General features: G+C 40.4%; 1 protein-coding gene across 1 annotated transcript; it reads right to left on the bottom strand.

Annotated features, from left to right (window-relative positions):
- Positions 1 to 83: 83 nt before the first annotated feature.
- Positions 84 to 19,222, bottom strand: DCTD (dCMP deaminase). The gene is made up of 6 exons (XM_086612287.1): positions 19,188 to 19,222; positions 14,876 to 14,987; positions 13,355 to 13,490; positions 3,752 to 3,868; positions 2,132 to 2,228; positions 84 to 162 (listed from the first exon to the last, which is right to left on the bottom strand). Exons 1-6 carry the CDS (start codon positions 19,220 to 19,222, stop codon positions 84 to 86), a joined length of 576 nt encoding a protein of 191 aa, XP_086468413.1.
- Between the last annotated feature and the right edge of the window lie 1,828 nt (positions 19,223 to 21,050).

Here is a 21,050-nt window from a genome sequence, read left to right as displayed (position 1 = left end):
AGTAACTTCAAGATGAAAGGCATTAGCAGCTTTTTAGGAGAGGATAATCACACTCTTCTAGAGACATTTTAATGAGACTTAATTCACAGAAGCTTTTGACTTGGTCTGCTGTTAATTGAATCAAAGTCGATGATGATCTTGTTACACTTTGGCTTGAATTCCCTAAAATAAAGAAAAATACAGATATTAGCTAGTGAATAGTTAAAACATTTTGCTTGCTTTAGCTCCAGCTAAATTTTTGAAGGAATAAAAAAAACCCTCCTCCTTGGATTCACATAGTTTTCATCGCTATGGGAACCAATTATAGTGCACCACACAGAGAAACCTGGACAAGAAAGACTAAGACAAAAAAGACACATGGGGTGGGTTAGCCTGTACATTCTTTGGCTATTGGAGTTCATAAATTACCCAGGAGTCAAAGGACTTTTAACAACTTAGCTGCAGGTGGTGGCATCATGTTACCAGGGCTGGGATTTTTGTTCGTATATATTTGTATTTCAAATACATTTAATATATAGTTACAGATATAGGTACACATACATGTATCCATAAAAATATTTTAATATACTGCATAAGTATTATATACACACATATGTATGCACATGTCTATATAAAAGATATTTGGAATATATTTTGATCAATATTTTGATCACTTTTTTCCTGCCAAGTTCTCAAAGAACCCATCCAAACTTTGTCTCAGTATATTAAAATATTTTTTGTGCTAGGAGGAATAGATCACATTATGCATCATACCGGGGAAAAACCAAACTAGTTAAGAGGGAATCATTTAAAAATTGTACCTTTAGAACTGTAAAATTAATTCTGCCACAAAATGTTTCCTTTTATTATCATTAGAGCATCTGCTACAGCAATTAGCGAGGAAGGTATTTGGGGACCAAGCATATATTTTCCAGTCTACCAGTAAACAAAGGATTATGCAAATAGTGTGGATTTAGTGCCTAATTAAGCTCTGCAGTTCAGTTCAAGAGAGTCATTAAGTACCACCTACATCCTTAACAATCAATACAAGAATGAATAACAGTCAACACAGAAAAGCACATGCTGCTGACCACAGAAACTCTGAATACTTTGTCCAGAATAGCAATCCGAAATGCAGGAAACACTTCACACCCTGGAGAAGTTACAAGATTTGACTTGCAAGAGAATGATTTATGCTTCTTAGTCAAATAGTCTTAGTAGACAGGAAATACACTGAAGGACTAAAACTGAATTTCAAGTACTGCTGTGTTTTTTCATGGATGTTTCTGAGCCCAGTAGGTACCTTTCATCCTAAAATATTATCTGTCAGAATTGTTATGTTTGCAAATTTTTCGAAGGCTTTATATTAATATTGTAAAACTTTTTAGAGTTGCGAAGCCTCCCTGACTGCATAATTAGGCTCACCCACAGCATGTTATTGCCATCAAACTAGCTGTTGAACAGATTGTCTTCAGGTATCTCTGTCAGTGTCTTTAAAAACATCACTCTTCAAACATTTTTCAGATTCTCATTACTTTAATGCAAATATTCCAAGTTTTATCCTTTTTTAAGAAGAAAAGCTGACCAAAGAAGACTGGACAGCTATAGGCATCAAGAATTAATTATGGGTGGCTGGTTTGACACCTTCTCAAACTGGCTGCAACAAAAAGATACTAAAGTTTCAATGAGGATCAGGTAATCTACAAAAAAAATCAACTGGTCTTTTCAGTCCAACTCATATGATAATAGGATAATTCAGGTTATAAGGGATTTCAGAAGATCATCTTGTCTAACCTCTTGCTTGAAGCAGGGTCAGGGATGACTCTCCTGAGTACAATGTAACAAATAACCATCACATTCCCAATTTCACTTGCAGTCCAGGAATGAAATGAGTATTCCAAATGCACCATTTTCTCACACAAACGTTGTGAAATTGAAATTTAACCATACACAAGGCAAAAAGAATGGTGCAACAGTCTGTCCATCCAGTACCTTTTGCAGGCATACAGAGCAAGCCATCTACAAACACTACCAAAGAATAAAACACTGCACAATGCAAAGAAGAAAAACTTTTGCCCTAAAGTTAGTCCCTTTCACGCATCATTTTCTTCCTTTCCAAAACAAAAATAAAGTTAATCCAAAGTTCTCTTACCTGTATATAATCCCTGCTAAATCAAACATCCGCCGTGCAGCTGTCATTTCCATAGTGTCATGATACTTGTCAGACATAAAAATAACTTCCTTGATGCCTAAAACAGTCATATAGAAAAAAATGTTAGAGCTACACTGAAAAAAAAAAAAAAAAAAGTATGTCTGGTGCACAAAATCAGAAAAGGCAGCATTAATCCACATGCTCTAGAACTCCCTGGTATACTTCTACTTCCCCAAATACTATAGATTGTACTTGAGAATAAGGCTATGTAAGTCAGAACTACTTTGTAAGACAGTTCTTTCAAAAATGTTGGAAAATGTTTTTCTCCACTTTCACTGAAGTTTAACTCAGAAAACCAGAACCAAAAACTCATAGGCAAAAACACATGACAGACTAGAAATTAGGCATTTTTGCAAAAGCAATTGAAAACTTATCTTTCTACCTCTCTAATACAGATAAAATTCCCCATAAAGAACTTAAATTCCAAATCCTATTCCCCTTCCAAATGCATAGCTATAAAAAGATGCTCTTTTTTTGTTTTGTTCTGTTTTATAACTAACTCCCAATCCCAGGTTCAAATCCTTACAAACACATGCTGACTTCAATTGTTGAACCATCTATGCCTAAATTACTTAGGCAGGGGAGAAGTGTAAAGGCTGACCCAAGAGAATTCACAAGCGTTTCAGAGCCTATCAACATCTTACTGTTTTTACCAAACATGGATATCAACACATTGCAATTCAGTGCTGACCCAAGTGCATAAGGAAAAGGATGAGTGACTACACTGAGAACAAGCAGCCAATCTACCTTGAAGATCATTTGATTTTGATTCTGTAAATAAGAGAAACGCAGCACAAATACCATCATGTTTCCACCTTCACCTGTCTTCACCAAAACTTACTGGTCGCTGCTTTCTTCCTAGATTCCTGTGGCCATTAGTGGTGAGAGAAACCCCCCCGAACAGCAATCTATGCTAGGATTGCAAGACTTTTACTCAATGAGCAAAATATATGCTACCTTAAGCAGAGATTTTTATGAACTGAAGCCCACTGCAGATACTGTCTAATCTGAAAAAAGGCGACACATTTAGGCCAGCACACTTGCTGCAGTGGCACAGATTTATAACAATTGTAATGAAAGACATAATTAAAGTAGGATCACAGAAGTCTTATGACATTTATGAGCAAAGATATTTTAAAATCTTCAAATATCTACCATGCATCACATTCAAATTAAAATTTCATGTATATACTCCCAACAGACCTTTTGTCATGCAGAAGTTTATTTCTTTCTGCCCTACTCTATTCAATGTGTCAGAGCATAGTAAAATTGACAGTAATTATATGCAAAGCCTGTGTTGTTCTTTGGCAGCTCCTGGTCTAAGAAGTTACAAACCTAAATTAGAAGCACACTTAGAATCACAGAAGATGCAATTAGCACTGGAAAAATTTGGCACCATTCAGATGCAAAAAAAACCCCACAAGTAGCATCTTATAAAGTCGGCAGTGCAATTAATTTAGATCTAACAGCAGCAATTTAACATCAAATACATCTATGATAGGATACCAACGAGCAGGCAGCACTGCAACCCTGACAAATCAAGCTGGCACTACTCCTTACCTGCCTGGATGATGAGCTTTGCACATTCATTACATGGAAATAAGGCAACATACATGCTGCAGCCTTTCACATCAGCTGAGTTTTTGTTCATGATGGCATTCAATTCGGCATGGCATACTGATTTAAAAAAAAAAAAAAAAGAAACAATTCATAATACTGTTCATTAAAATAAATCAAACTAAAATTAAAGTGTTACAATATAACTGCTTACATCCTTTCAAAGGCAAACAGCTTACACAGCTTGTCATAAAGGGCAGAGGAAGAAATAAAAGCAGAAATACCAAGATCAATGAAGGTCAATTGTTCTGACCAGGCAGCCGATTAGTAATGATATCATTAAGCGCATTAGCATTGCCATTTGCTAACACCTATTGCAGGCAACAAAGCCGTAGGCTGTGGGCCAAGTAGCTGCAACCACCCTAAGTGAAGCAATATCTCACGGCTTCACAACTCTCTGGAGTATCTAATTGCCAGTATAAAACAGCTCATTTTATGTTTTTACATGCACAGATAGGAACAGTCTTACGGTTATAAGAGTGCGCTGTGCGCTCTTAAAGGCAGGAGAATCGCCAAGTAAAACCGAGCAGCTCTGTCCTCTGGGTCTCAGAACTGCTCAGCGCTGCTGCATGACTCTCTCACCCCAAGAATACACAAGACACACTCAACCATAAAAATGTCCCAGCTTTAATATTAAAGTGAGTTTACTGCTCATTAAAAGGTGCCAGACTTCCCAAGCAGGAAAACAAAGTCCTCTATTTCTCCATGGATTTGAGACAGGCCAGGTAGCAACAGACTACCCTGCCACACTCCACTGTAACACAAAAGCTCTTTCTAGACAGATCGCACCTTAGGGCTTAAGTTTTTACACGGTACACATCAGCAGATTATCTGACGTGTTACCAACACAGGTGAGAAGAGCGCAGTTCTGTGTCATCCACCACGAACCTCTGAAAAATACATTAGGATCTCTGTGAGAACTTCCCGTTTACTCCTAGGAATGACAGCAAGTTGCATAATTTATATCCCTACCTACTAAGACACTGCCTGCTGCCCTGACTGACTCCATAAACAGGTGTTGAAGTGTGGTGTGGGCTTCAGCTCATCTAGAGACCTGCATGTGCGGACAACATTAAGAGATCTTCCACTGCTTGTTTTGAAGCAAGGGTTAAAAAAAGAGTAGTTTTCCTCCCTCTTGCATACATGCAAAAATTAAATCAGGCACAGTTTCATAGCACAAGTTCACAGTATACTCGCTACTATATGCTGACCTCTGTGTCAATGACCTCACCACACAAAGAACAACTGAGTGCAGTACCTTCAACACGCGGGAATCCTTGCTGAATGGAAATGTTTTCCGTATGCGCTAAATGTCTACATGGAATTTTCTATATAACAGCTAATGTACTACAAATTTACAGCCTAACTTACAGCACACAAGCTTTCCCATGTAGACAAGTCACAAAGGACCAAACACTTGCTAAAGAAAGCTCAGTATCGACTTTTACAAACAGTCCCCAGCATCACCATCATCATGCTGTCCATATACATTCTCATAACCAGTAAAGCCAGAAACGAACATAAAAAATAGGAAATTAAGAAAATAAAAACCCCAAGCACCATCACATTAAATTTTCTATTCCTATTATTATTGTTTCTATTGCAACTGTAACTGGGTCACACTGTATTTTAAGCATATGCTATTAAGTGTACAAGATATACAATTATATGAACCTATACGTTAAGAAAATCCAGAAAATACATTTATCTCCAAGTACACTAATGAGTTGCACTAATCTCATGTAGCTTTCACAATAAATAGTCAGATAATCATTTTTCTGGGATTACAGAGGACTGAGTGAAAAAGAGTGTTGTTATTTCCACAACTGGAACTAGGTTATGTCAACAGGACAGAAACAACACGTTTAAGTTTCTTTGAAGTCTCAAATATGGAAGGCCTCCAGAAAGAAGGATGAAGGAATGTTTTCAAAGGCTAGTTTCAAAGAACTTTAGATTCAAAGAACTAAAAAAACCCCAAACCTTAATTACTTTAGTAAATATTTTTTCTTCACTAAAACTCAGAAATCTTCAGCCATAAAACCAGACAAGTTTCATTATTAGTACTGTAACAAGTTTCCTTCCTGCACTGATGAGAAAGAAAGGCTCTTTCGGCAGACTTCTACAAACTTTCAACAACAAACCTCTCCCCAAGCAAAAACAAGTTCAAGCCAAAAATAACTTACAGAAAATGATCAGCTGGAGTGAGGGAAAAGAGAAATTTTGCCTCCTGATCATCTAACACAATCTAAAGTTAAGAACAATTACAACCCTCCAGTGTGGAAAAAAAGACACAGACACAGTAATAAGGAAGAAACAGAGACTAATCATTCCAAGACAAAAAGTAGTGGGGTCTCCAACAAACTCAGCAGGCTTTCATTTCAAAAACAAAAGGAAGTAGGTTTTTCATGCACACTGTAGCCTAACCAAGTATTTCTTACTGCAGAAAGTAGTATAGGACTAGAAGTTTGCATTGGTTCCAGAAGTCATCTTTTTCCTTCCAGTATTTCTTCTTTTTTTCTTTCTGTCTACTGGCTTATTAAATACAAAACCATTTTGGCTCAGTTGTTGGAACCTGGAAGAATACTCTGGGGAACTATCATTACACGTCTTTGTTTTATACATTTCACTAGACATCTGCTACTGACCCCTGTAAAGGATATTATACTAGATGGTCCTTAAGAAGGTATAGGCATCAGACAAATATTTTTAGGCTTTGTCCCATCACTCTTCATTTCCTCTTCCTCATATTCCCCTCCCTCTGGCAGACAGGCAATGACTGTTAACTGATTTATAGATAAGATAGTCTATTGTCCTCAGATTTTTCTTATAGACCTGCCCAGCTTTGTACAGAGCATTAGTGAGAGACAGAAAACGAATCCAGGCGTCCAAAATCCCTCTTCTTAATAACCAAGTAGTTCACATTTATGGTGTTATGAAGTTTTCTAACTTGTTAAGAGCTCCTACTAATAGTTACATATTGTTCTCTCTCAGACAGTAAGAAGCTAACTTCAAATAACTTTTCACAGGTGCACAGTATTCAGAACCCTGAAAACTGTTTATTTAAATAGACTAGTAAAACTAAGAATTTTTACAATACCCTATGGGGGCCCCAGTGTTTTGTTTTTTTTAAAAAAATAATATTCATGTACAGCCAACACAATATTAAGTCTGCAACACTGGTTTCCATTCTAGAAAAGTGGCTTGAAAAGTATTCTCGAAAGGCTTCATTAGCTGAAGAAATAACCATGCAATGAGAAGTTAGTGTGTGCTCCAACATTCCCACCACCTGCTACTATTCACCAGAGGGGAGAAAAAAAAAAAAGCAGAGGAATGACTGCTTCATTATCGGTAGTATTAATTGCTAGCATTCCTATCTTTTCTCATTGCATGCTGCTTTGTGTTGCATATTGAGGTAGCACTCATCTTTCAGCCTTCCTGTAAATAAGAGACCCCTACTTACGCTATTAATGGCCATTTTTCAGGATTAACCATTTAACAGGAACATGCTCTTAGCGGGTTGCAGACTCAGAAGTACTCTTCCCACCTAAAAGTGTTCTGACCAGTTATTTTGTAAGAACCACAGGACTAGTCAAAGTGTTTCCTAGTACTATTTAAAGACGTAAATACTTGATTAAGAGCCTGGAGAAAAGAGCACCATAACCTGTCACCTTTTAAGAAGCCATCAAAGGAGGGGCTGGGGGGAGTGACCTTTCTATGTGATTAATTACTAACTAACTAACTGAGCCAGACTAGGAATTTTAAGAAATTACACACTAAATACGGTGCTATATTTGAAAAGAATACATTTCAATGCCTATAGTCACGCAGCAAGTTTTGACTTATTTATTAACATGAGTTTTTACACGGCCATGTTAACCAACTTGACAAATATTATGGGTTCCCAACACAGATACATGGTAATAGCACGGCATTCTTCAACACAAACCCGGCACAGAAACAGATACAGGGAGTTCTGTAATTTAGCCCATTTCTTCTCAGTCTTTTGGCAAAATCTTCACCTTTTCATGTTCATCCCTCGTCTGTCCCATCTTTGCCCAAGCTCCACCTACCAGTTATTCTTCACTCGCTGGATCCCTAACACTGGACACAGCAAGGATCATGGAAGGGACTGAAATATTATTGAAAGGAACAGGGTCTGGAGTGACAATCACTGGGGACAGTGCTTGACAGATCTGGAATTTGTAGAATGACATCCATCTTTTTTCAACCTTTGTAAAAGCCTAGGGATGGATGCTGGTCACTGCATTAGGGGAAGGCAGGACACTGATGTTGGGCTGGCACTGCCCTCAGCCATTCCTGCTGATCTCTTTCTCGCGCTGCGTGCCGGAGGAAGAGCAGTTGCTGTGGTGAGGGCAGGGAGGCAAGGGTAACACCACTAGATCTCATTGGAGACCGAGCCTCTTCAGACTGCAGTTCAGAAAAGGGGAACAGACCCAGCCTCAATGCTTTCTTCTGCAAAAAAGGACAACTGGGAAGTGAAGATGGGAATCACTCAGCCGATTTATAAACATCATAAAATCTGCTGGGAGCAGACCAGAGAAGTCCCTCTCAAAACCTGAGAGGCATTAGCTAACACATCCCATTTCCCTGTTTCTCCCATCTTGCTCCGAGTTTGTTCTACTCTCAGCAGAACACAGAGGTATTTCTTAGCGGGCAAGCAGAACGACAGAAACTATTTTTGGTATTTCCAATTCTCCAAATTTTCTAGAGATTTGATGTATGACAGCAGAATTGGACAGAAATTCATGCAGGACAAGAAAGTGAGTGACTGTAGGTGGAGACTGTCTCCTATAGATCCCTTTTCCAGCTGAAGCCTCAGCTTTGCACTGCCAATTGGAGAGAGAGCATCACACTTCTTCATAGTGCCTTATCAAGTTTTGTGCTGTCAAAATAACAGCTTCTACAAAAGCAACATTTGCCTGAATAGCTTTGAGTGTTCATTTCTCTAAAAAATTGACGAAAAGCTCATAATCCTAACACGAGGAAATGTTGATAACAGTTTGTTTCATTTTACACAGCAGGTACTGTTCAATTAGAGCATACTTTTTGCTACAGCACATATTTTATCGTATCTGAACCTGTATAAATATTTGTAGGCATATTTACTCAATATTTTGTCTATTGCTCAGAGGTTTCTAAATTTGCCAGTCATTTTAATTTAAAACTCTCTTAATTAGAGACTGGTTGTCAAATGGATGTTCTTAGATTACCAGGGAGACAGAGGGCATAACAGGAGCACAGCAACTAGAATTAGTGAGAAGACTTGCGTTAATAGGAGATAAATGTAGTATTTTAAATGGTCGGTGAGAGGAAACTGAGCATCATCAAATCTTTGGATTCATCTGACAGAAACAGAGGGCACTCACTTTTGACTCTGAAAGCCAGAATTTCGTCTAATTATTGAGAAGCTTCTGCACACGGTACTGAACACAATGCTTCAGGAAGAGCTTTTAATAACCTCTTAGTAAAGTAGGTATCCAAAACTGGTGTTTCATTTCTCTTATGCGTGCAGAAACATCCCCACTCCTGTCACTGACCGGCAGCCTGGAAAGAGCCAGTTCCAACGTAACAACGAAAGTCTCATTTTGTGCTGTGAAAAACGGCATTCTGCAAAACGCCCAGTGCTTTCTGACATACAAGGCTATACTACTAAACCATCCAAATATACACTACAGCTAGAAGGAAAAAAGTTTCAATCTGCTTCAAGACTCTCATAAGGAATGCATAATATCAATAGAGTGATCCACATCACTATTCCTGTAATATCCAAATGCCTTGCAAATATTTGCACCGCCTAAGGTGAAGGGAGCACTACCTACCACATTTTGATGATTTCTTTCAATAGCAGCTCAGGTTACACTTAGATACGGTTAAATACAAATTTTTCATCAAGCACGACCCTTTCTCTAATAAATACTAAGCTGAGCAGAACCCACACTTGAGGGTGCAGGTTAGATATGTACAGTATATCGCAGAAGACACAGATAACCGAGATACTGGTAAATTTCAAGACAAGAAGCTTCAAGATACAGTAAAAGTTAAGAGTGACAGGACTTGTTTGGCCTTACAACAAAAGTTCAAAAGGTTGTTGTTATGAGTAAGTGCACAGGGGAAGCAGGGAAAGGAGGAAAGGTTAATCACAGTGAGTAAGAAAAGCTAAAAGAACAATGCTGGCACACACAAGAATGTATAAACTAACCACAAATACACATATGATGGAAACTGGAAGTTTTCTAGCCATGAAACAGTGAATCTGATCAGAGCTGTGGGGTCAAATCATCCATCTGTTCAGCTGGAGCTCAAGTAAACTTATTATCAGACCATCTAACACACACCTGCAAAGATAGCCTCTGGGTCCAATCCCCTCCTATGTCTATCGTAGAATCATAGAATGGTTAGGGTTGCTAAACACAGACCGGGCCAGGGACTGACCCTTGGCCCTGAGGCCAACTGGCATAGACTGGCTCCTGTTCATCTTACTCAGGGCTCCATCAGCATTACATAGCACTTGGCCCTGGGTTTCCTCAAGGCTCCATGTCTCAGGAGTCCCACGGCACCACATACTCATTTCGTATGTCTCAGTTCAAAGTGCATAAAGAAGTGAGATGACTTTTTTGCAGCCCACCAGCGTGGTATTTTCACAGCATGAATCAAGATATGTGTTGCATATTCCCCAGTACGGCCTGAGGGAAGGAGGAGGGTTAAGCATACCATCTCAGCCGGCTTTGCGTTATAGGCCTATGCAGGATGACAGTTTTCTTGCAGCCTTTTTTCCACCCTGTCCTTGGGAGCAGCCTTTGAGTGAGCCATTTGTAGACCAATACTCAGGCTTTGTTCTGGAGAAAGCTAATCAGAGTGGTCCAAAACAGACGTGAGCTATATGTTTATGCCTAACCTACAACAGTACATAAAGCCAGGAGGTCAGCATTCAGATCCATTCCCAGCCCTTTTCTGTAGCACTGCAGATGCATGAAGTAGCTCTGGAAGACATCTTCCAAGTTAGTGTGGTGGTACATGCACAATTACCATCAGCTTTACCTAATAAGCTACACTGCAACTCTAGTGAAGTGATGAAGGTGCCAGCATTCCCATGACAAGCTAACCTAGCACAAGGTAAGATTGTATAATCTCTGAACAAGCTACTCAGGAAAATGCAAGGATAAAAAGTTCAATTTACACAAATGCTGTGATGATTAGCAAAAGCGGAAAGGAAAACATGACAGTTTAATGAGATTTTAGCAGCAATTCTACGTGTCTCTGCATCTACCAGAATTTTTTTAAGCAGCAGATTTTTTTTTTATATATACTTGTCTGGTCTGTCAACTATCCTATCAAGATTAATAAGAAACTGCTAGAGTTTAAATGATCTGTGAATTACAAAATAGGTCGTTTATTCATCACAGCAGACACTTTATGTTACAAAGTTGTGATTTTTTTTTTTAATGAGGTGAAAACTAAGATTCTTGGGGGGAAGGGCAGTAATTAGACCAATTCCTACAAAAGAACTCATCACTTCAAGCTGCTAGATTGGTTAGTGCATTTTTTAAATATCATGCATTAGAGATTTTTACTTTACTCCACATCTTTTGGAGTCAGAGTTAACAAAAAAAAAAAATTCTCAGGTCAGCTTGTACAAAGATTCCTCACAAATTCGTACAGCATTTTCAGTTTAAATTGGTCAGCTTAGATTTGAGTGCCTGGAACATGCTCAGGTCCCAGAGACCACCCACACTGATCTTAGTTCAGAACTAAGACCTTACAGCAGCACAAACACGCAACCAAAACCAATATTCTGTATTCAGTACTTTAAATGTAATCAATGGCCTAACACTTGTTTCCTCACCCTGTAAATAAAGAGCGGTCATACCAAGTTGTACTGTTATGGTACCATCATTACATGTAAAACCAATGCTTCTGTACTTTAGAGCAGACTTAAAATTTGGCAGGAGCTGGCTCTAGTATTGGGATTACATCTCTTATGAAAAATAATATGACCGTCTCATGCTTAAGAGTTAACGTTAGAGGTTTTATAATAAATTGGTAAAGTGAACAAGGACAAAGTACCAGGGTTTTAAGAACTCAAATATGAAACTGATGAATTATATGCTGAGCTACTGCATATCATCTTTCACTTCAATGCTATGAGAAACCAGAAAATGTAAAGCTGTTTTTTAGAGAGAGCTGTCGGTGAACACAGGGAACGTCAAAACTCATGCAAGTCTAATTTCTGTATCAGACCAATTGTTAGGAGTTACAAGTAAAAAATAGAATTAGTAGGCAGAGATAAATACTGTACACTGGAAAAGAGTCGGTACCTCTTTGCAAAAGCTGAACTCAGGTGCTCATTTTCCCATACAGGGAGAAGGGAAAACTGCTCAGGGCTCTTGTTCAGTTTTGTGATTCTTCCCCCTGCCATTCCTGAGCCCAGGACAGGCCGAGATGCAGCACAGGATGAAGGGCTCCTAATACCCATTTTTCCTGTGCCCATGGCTTCTGCTGCGTTGGTCTCACCTCACAGAGATGCAGCAGGAGCTGGTGTGGAAGCAGAAAGATGAAGAATGGAGATTTAAGAGCATACACTCCCTGCTTCCTGACCAGTCCTAATCACTGTTCCTTCTCAACATCAGCTACTGCAAGCCACAAGGCAGCTCTCAGCTCCATTTCCACACCCAGCAGACAGCACACATGGCACGAGGCCTGAGGCAGCCCAGCAAGTTGTCTCCTTGGTCCCTGCAAACCATGCCTGGCCCAGAGGAGTTACTGTACAGCCCCGCTGATAGGTGCACCAAGACTTGCAGAGGACCCTTCAAAGCAGGCTTGCAGAAGGCCAAACTACACCTGCTGCAAAGACAAAGACAGGATCCAAAGCAGCACTCAGCCACATTTACCAGGAAACCGTCCTTGCTCTTCATTCCTTTTGCCCATTTAGTAAACATGAATCAAATCAGAGGCTGAAATAAACAATCAAAGTCACCTCACCTACCTCACAGGGTAGTTCCACTGCACACCAGATGAGACAAAAACGGCATGGACTGACAGAATACAACCATGCATTTCAAGACAAAATTCAGCTCCTTCATAATATGTATTGCCTATGTCATCAACACCTGAACATTGGAATCTCCCACAACCACTGGAGCTTACAATTGTAATACCTGTATTTTAGATCCAATTATTTGTTTTGCATATTCACGCTCTGTAATTTCTGTGGAGATGAACACACAGAAGCAACAATTGTCTGCATACGCTGCAACTGTGTGCTAATGAGCTGCATTATATTTACAAGTTTTCACTACACAATCCAAAATGGCTAATTATTTATGAACATACTTCACCAGGAAGTCAGTCCTTCATAAAGACTGTTTTCATTTATTTTCAGAGCTGTGATTTTTATCCTTATGTACCACATATGGGCCCATTAACAAAATCAGGTGAGTGGAAGAAAAACTGATAAATATTTTACCAGCTGAACTTTCACATATACAGACATCACAAGGCCAACCTGTCAACCACAAGAAGCCTTACCATAAGGATATTTCGTGTCTAGTCTCTCTTTTGCTGTTCTTGTCCACGGTAGTACATCATCGCTGCAGCCATTAGGCATCCCGTTGTATCCAATTCCAACAATCTTGTTTTCTGAATTTACAATGCAGGCACCAACCTAAATAAAATCAGATTTATATAGTACCAACAGCATGCAAAACAATGTATCAACAAGAAAGATGAGAACTGAAAAGTCAGTCCTACAATTTTCATTTAAGAGATACAAGCTTCACTTAATATATTAAGTCACACCATCTAGCGAGCAAGGCTACAATTCTACCTAACTGGTGGAGCTTTAAAATAAATAAGGGCAGATGCAACCCTGTTACCCCTCTGGTCATGCAGATTCCATCCCAGCCTGTCAGCACTGTTTATTGTCTGACTATGAAGTGAATCTAGTTCAGGGAGTAGAACCAGCACTGAATTAATCCTACTAAACATAACTTTTCTGTCAGTTCAACTCCCCAAACTAGCTTTTCCAGCAGCAGTACTAGCAGGAGCAGCAAAAGAAAAGGTATGGAAGATGGAACAGAACCACAGTAGCATTGACCTTGGCAGAGACAGGCTCACAAACTTTGTCGCTTGTTTACACAAATGTGCACCAAAATACCAGACCTTTTAATTCCCATCCTTTATTACTGCAATCCAAGACTGCACAGGGACCCTTCTTATAGAATGATGAAGTGTCCCACTTTTACGCTTTCTGCCCATATTTAGATTTATTGAAATAGCAATAGTACTGATCTTAATTCACACAACGTGTTTACCAACCAGCTCTTGGGTAACAGAAATTGAGCCCTAAGTGAACAACCTTCAGAGAACTAAGAGCTATAATGTACAGAAGCCAGTGAGTAATTGGGCAGCCTGCTAACATGCATTTCACTCCATGGCTTTTCTGGGATTTGCTTCCTGAACTTTTTCACACAAAGGAAGACTAACAGGATGACCGGGTCCTGCAGAACAGCATGGTTCAGAAGATGTATCAATCGCCTCAAACCAATATTCAACAGAGGCACATGAAAGCAGCAAAGAATGTGGACAGGCTGTGAAGCAGAGGGGGAAGGGGAACCTGAGGGAGGAACCAAACTGAAGAAAACTCTAATCAACCCAAGAACAAAAGGGAATTTTTATACTCTTACAGGTGAGGAAAAGGAACTTGTAAAATGCCGTGTCTTAAAAAACTACAATCAAAAACTTTCAGTAGTTTTACCATCCTGTAACAATATTTAATGGAAAAATGAAAAAAAAAATGCATGCGTTATTTTAACCTCCAGATAAAAAGATTTACAAAACTCCAAGCTGCAAATGTACTCACAGAATTACACAGGAGGTCAGGCCCAATAAGAGAATTTCTGTAACAAAAGGTGCTGACCATGTTAAAAAATTGAGTAGCTATACACTGAAATAACTTTTAATAAGAAACCTGTGAAAGTGCTACATGTGCATCTGATGCGCTGTACAATATAGATTAGGTTATGTTATTCTTACATGTTGCCTTCTTACCTGAGAACTTGGATCCTTGCTTCTTTGCGCTGACAAAAATGCTACTGCCATAAAATACTCAGGCCATTCCAAATAATCCTCTCGTTTTTTGCAGGATGCTTCATCGCCAAAACTATAGTTTATGGGAAAAAAAACAGCCATCAGCAAACAACACATAGCTAAAATTATTACAGATTGTGTTGTTCTAATGTGCACAAGTTTAAAGTAACCAGGATCAGAATCTGGCTAAGAAGACCGCACGTTCACTAATGTTTTAACAGTAAAACCATCGGTGTCACATGCTTTCCAGGAACTTACATATGCAACATTTCCTTTCAGGGGAAAGGCATCCAAGCGAGGTTGCAAATTTCAGTTTTAGATAAGGTGGCTGAGCTATTCAGAGCACTGAGCTATTCAAACACAGAGCAATTTATCCTTTATAGATAACACCTTGTATATTTCTAAGATTCAGGTATATCATGTACTGGCATTCTTTTCACCCAAACAACATAATCTTTTTTATGATGACTGCGCTAACTGCAAGCCTCTAATTTAAGCTATTTTGTACTTCTGCCTATGACAAGTGCTTGCTAGATTTCTATTTGGTAGCTTCCTGTGCAGTCATTCGTTTCTGCCCATACAGTTATTGCCATGAGTTTGCCTCTTGATGCAACACTTATCAGCAAAAATCTGAGGCCATTCTGATAGTCCCCTGCTAAGTTTCTCTTATTTCCTACAAAAGCATTCTAAAAACTGAGAGGAGATGTGTTCAAGAACTTTTAACTTAGATATAATGTATAAAAGTGGCACAAAATGTTGCTTCTTTCCCTGCACTGGGAGTTTACTTGGGGGAAGGAAAAAAAATAGCGATGCATCATTTTCTCTTGCCTGCTTACAGTTGAAAGACTGCCCAAACAGTGTAAGATGCAATAGGGGGATTTCTGTGCTTTTCAGCTCAAAGAGACAAAAGAAAGACATCTCTCCCTCGCTCTCTCCTGTAACATACTTAAGCTTTGCAAATTTCAAGGAAAAGATCAAATTCAAAGAAATTTCCTCAAACGCTCACCTATCATTGCTACACTTGGAAATCGAAACAATGGAACATCTCAAATACAATTATTATCTACAAAAATACAAGAGGCACAGTACTTTTCCTCTTGGGCTCCTCTTACCAAGGACTACAGCTTAAGACTGAGATATCCTTCTAGTGACATACAGCCACGCAGAAACATACATCAGAGATAACTGCAAGCAGCAAGACATCTCCTAGCAACACTAGAACCAGCACTTTTGGAAGACAAACAAACATTAGAAGACAAGCATTTTGTTAATTATTATTTTTATAACCAAAAACATTAATATTAGAGGCTTGCAGTTAGCTTGTCACAAAGAGGTTATGCTATTTGAGTGAAGACAATGTCAGCACATGATAAAACTGTACTTCAGAGACCTACTGGGTGCTATTTACCAAAGACAAATTACTGGGTTTGAATAGTTCATACATGGCACATTACAAGTTAACAGTTTAGGCTTCTTCTTCAAATGAACAACAATCATCTTTAAGGCCATCGTCTCAACATAAGGAGGGAGAAACATACGCTCTTAGTGTAACCAGCACACCTCTCTCACACTTTGACAACATCATAAATAGTGCCCGGAATTGCCAACTGTCAAAGCAAACACACAAATCAAGTATGTGATTCTGGGCGTGCCCAAGGCAGATCGAACCATCATAACTAAAGGGTTGGGGCTATATCCAACTAAGAAAGAAAAATGTTCAGGAACAAGAAGCTCACAGCAAGAAGAAATTGAAGACATGCCCTCACACCTGTCTGCGCCAAATTGATCTTTGACAGGTTAACAGAAATGCCAAGACAGTGCTTTAGCTAATTTAAGTGATTATTTAAAATATCTCACAAAAGCAGATTTACAAAATCCAAAACACCATCAGCCTTTAAATTATCAGTTTAATACATTCCTGACTACATGACATTCAGAGCGAGGTCTTTGGAGAGGCATGTAACACACAATGCAGGACTACACCAAATAAAACATTCCAGGGAAAGAGCTCTGAACTAAGAGATCGAGAGATCTCCTTTTGTTAAATTATTCCCTAGCAACCCTATTTATTCAAAACACAACAAAAGCTACTATTTACTTTTCTCATAAATACAGAACTGTATGTAAGTGGAGGTCCCTCAGAGTACCAACTTCACAGGGAGAAGAGCATCTCTGAAAAATGAGCAGGCGGCTTACATCAAAGAGAACACAAAAAAAACACATTACTCAATTACTTCTACTTAACATCACCGTGTTTGGTGAGCTAATTCCCTCAACTCAGTGCACAGGAACGCAAGAGTGTGAAACGGGTATAAAACACTTCATTTCTGATTGTGCAGAAGCCAAGGCCTTGGCTAGCAGTCAAGTGCACACAGGAAAATTAAGTTTATGGATTTGGGGCAGCTGATCATCTTCGTTCCACTCATTTGTTAAGTTCTAGAATTGCATAAATGAAAGCTACTCCGGAAAATATTATAGCTAGCTCTCAAATAAGCAATTGAGGCTTATCCTTGTGATAACTCACACGAACTTACGAATAAAAACAATGGGAACTGAAAGCCATGAAGATAACACTGCTCAAAAAGAAAGGTGAAAAAGTATCCTTAAATTCTAGAGTGACTAGCAGTCTGTAGAAAAGTCTGTGTAAACAGTATTTCAAAGGCAAAGAGAAAAAAATTCTGTGATTAGAAGATGGTGCCTCCCTTTTCAGTTCTTTTTCATCTATTTAGGCTTCAAGTAAGCTGTAACATCATTTGAAAACGGAAGAAATTTCATTCAGCTACTAAAAAAAAAAAAAGGGCTACCTGAATGAAAATTTTAGTTGAGAATCCTAAACCGGAATACATCACCTCAAATCTTTTCATACGATAACTATGGTGGTCAGCTACACAACAATATAGTAAGACTGGAGAACTGATAGGTATCAGACTTTTTTCCCTTCTCTCTTTTTTCTTTTGCTTTCTTATCTCTAATGTCATGTGCATTATGGTCCAACTGTAGCATAGCAGGTTTTTTCCCCGGTATCAAGTATGCTACTGAAAATCAACTATCAATATTTTGTCACTCAACTCACAGAATTTAAGGTTAAAAAAGAGGTAAAGCATGTATTAAAAATGAAAATTAACCACTTCAGCAATGCTCTGTTCCCCAAAGGCCAACCGGGATATGTGTTCTTGATGACTTTCAGTACTAGCTTCTTCTCATAATTTTTTTCTTATAATTTAGTCTCCTAATTTTGTTTATGGTTGCTATTACACCAAATGAATGTGGCATTTCCTTTACTTGAGGCTTGTCATCTTTCCCTTCATATAGGTACTGAGATATGGTCATTACCTATTCCTTACTGGGTGGTAAGGTTTTGAGAGGTGAAAAAAACAATATTTCTTACAGAAAAATGATACTCTGAGCACTGAAAATTAACTATATCCAAATTTCTCCTGAGAGATAACCCACCAAACCTGTAAGTATAAACACCCTGTGGAAACATTGAGCCCTAATTGAGCAGTACAATAACATTTCCCTTCATTGAATGTATCTTGCTTTTACAGCATCACTTCTTTGACTTTAATTAATTGCATATCGCTCTTGCCGGTCTCCATTTCAGGAAATAATGAATACGAGAACCTCTACCTGCTCTTTTTCCTATCCCAATGATCAAAAAAAAAAAAAAAAAAGTAAAACAGGCCATACCCTCTCGGCAGAGCCTTCAAGGAACGCCTCCCCAAGGACGCGGCGTTTCCCTCCGCACGGCCACGGCCGGCGCCGCGGCCCCGCGACGGGAAAGGCCCTCCACACCGCAGAGCCCGGCTTTCCCGGGGAGCCTCCCCGCGGCGGCCCGGCGCGGACCTCTCCCGTTCTACCCTGCCTCGCTCGGGGCCCCCCATCCAGGACTGGACCCGCCGCGCGGCTGCCGGACGCTGCCCGCTTCCCCGAGAGCAGCCGGACGGCGACCGCGGCGGTTGCCGCCGCTCTCCGCCCCCTCGCACGCCGGGGCCGGCCGGCCGCGCGGCGCGGGCCCGCCGGCCCGCCGCCACCGCAGGTTAAATGCCGGGCGGGCGCGGCCCGGCCGAGGAAGGAGAAAGTTTAGTCAGCCAGGAGTGCGAGGGGAAGCACGGTGCGAGGGGATGAGTGGTTCCCGCCGGCTGACGGGCGGGAAGAGCTTGGAAACGGCGTCCCGCGGCCGCCCCCACCCCGTCCCACGGCCCGTCCACGCCGCCGTCGCCTCAGCGGCCGGGAGGCGAGCCCTCGCGCGGGCCGGGCCCGCGCAGCGTACCCGTTAACGTGGCGGCTGGGCTGGTGGCCGCTCATCCCGCCGCCGCCACGATGCCTTTCGCCGCGTGGCGCCAAAGGGGAGAGGGCGGGGAAAGGGGCGGGCGGCGGGGAGGAGCGCGACGGGGGTTGGGGGTGCCGCGCCGCCATGTCGCGCCGTGTCGCCGGGGGGGAGCTCAGGTGGCCGTGGGGCGGCCGGTGGGTTCTTGTTGCAGTGCGCCTGCTGTGCCCGAGAGCTGGTGTCGCTGGCTCGGGGAGGCCGCTTCCAGCCCTGGGCTGCTGTGAGCCTCCGCGGGACTTTAAATCAGTTACTTTAAAACGTGTTCTTGTAGTTTTTCGGTTTTCTGACAGATGCTGCTTCGAACGTTGTGCTTTGACACGAGCATGCAGGTTTTTTGCCCAGCTAATGCTCTTGAGGCAAATGAGGTATTTATTAAAGCTTGGCATTAACATATTAAAATGTCTAAAAATCGTTTTTTGTTCTCTGGATATGAAATTGATGTGGAAAGTGAGTTATGGTTTATTAATACCTCCAGCTGCTGCCAGGTTTTAGAAGTCTCCCAGGATGCTCAGGTAGCTGAACATATATATCTAGCACATTACAGTGCAAAATAAGTGCTATAATAATAAATATTAAATGTTGGTAGCGTGTTTGTCTTCCTCCTGTGAGGAGCTGCCTACCTGGCTGGCTGATTGCCACAGGGGCCTGCCTTTATGGAAGAACTCAAATGGGAGCAAGGTACAGATGTTCCCTCCATGGGGCTGCGAGACATCGGGTGAAGACTGCCCAAAGCCAGCCGTACGTGTCCGATTCAGTTCCCACTGGAGGCAGTGACAGGTGCAATATGCTCAGTGAGAGCAGTGATGGACAAAAGGAAAACGTTTGCCTTTGAGAGCATCCTCAAGAGGGATCTGTGTGCGGAAGCTGTGTAGCTCGCACTGCACATGTGCTGCACCACTGATCTGAATGCGGTCAACAGACATGGCTGAGATAATGGTTTCCTGTAGCCTGGTCAAAAATAATACTCTTCATCTAGGAGGACACTTCAGGTTGGGAAAAAGGACATTTTTAGGAAACCGAGCACATAGTAGTCCTATCCCAGAAGTGGTCTTTATAGTTCCCCCTTAGGGACCATACGCATAGCAAGCTGCACAAGTGAGTACACCGGCTAAGTTAGTACACCAACACGTGTGCAAGAAGATGGCTAAGTCAAGGAACCTGCCATGCTCATAGTTGTTCTTGAAGCTATGCCAAAAGAGAGAGCACCTGCAGTGATCAAACCAGAGGAGCACACTGCTAATATATTTTCATGTTTAGATTGCTGGATCAACTAGCTAGCTATTTTTTTTATACAACTGACAAACCATCAAGTATGAAAATGTTACTTAATTTCACAGATATTCTTATTCAGTTGTAACCAGGAAACTTGGCAAAGGCAGCCTCTTATATTTCAACTGACAAGTTTTCCAGCCCTCAGAGTGGGAAAACATATAGCTATTTCTGCTTGCAAGATTTCTATTATCACAATTTCATATGGACAACAAATGTTCATGTACGGTTTATTAATGAATGAAAAGGAACAATTTGAATGCAAGAAAAAGAAATTTAATCAAAGTAGCATCACTCAGGAAAGCATAAGCCTGAAGGTGAAATGAAAGGCCTGATTATGGTTGATCACGAAGAGAGTTAAGGAGCACTCATTTAATTAATCTGGAGAAAAAATTAGCGTAATTCAGTTCAAAAAGTTTTCTACTCTCTTTGTATGTGTTTCTGCGCTCTTGAAATATGAATTAAAATTAATAGTGTTACAATTACCCATGCCAAATTTGTTACTTTTCATAATTAAGATTCTGAGGACAAACCATA

This window comes from Tauraco erythrolophus, chromosome 5 (assembly GCF_009769465.1).
Source record: "Tauraco erythrolophus isolate bTauEry1 chromosome 5, bTauEry1.pri, whole genome shotgun sequence".
Classification (NCBI taxonomy): domain Eukaryota; kingdom Metazoa; phylum Chordata; class Aves; order Musophagiformes; family Musophagidae; genus Tauraco; species Tauraco erythrolophus.
The sequence above is the reverse complement of the archived record's forward strand: the minus strand, read 5'-3'. Positions and strand labels throughout refer to the sequence as shown.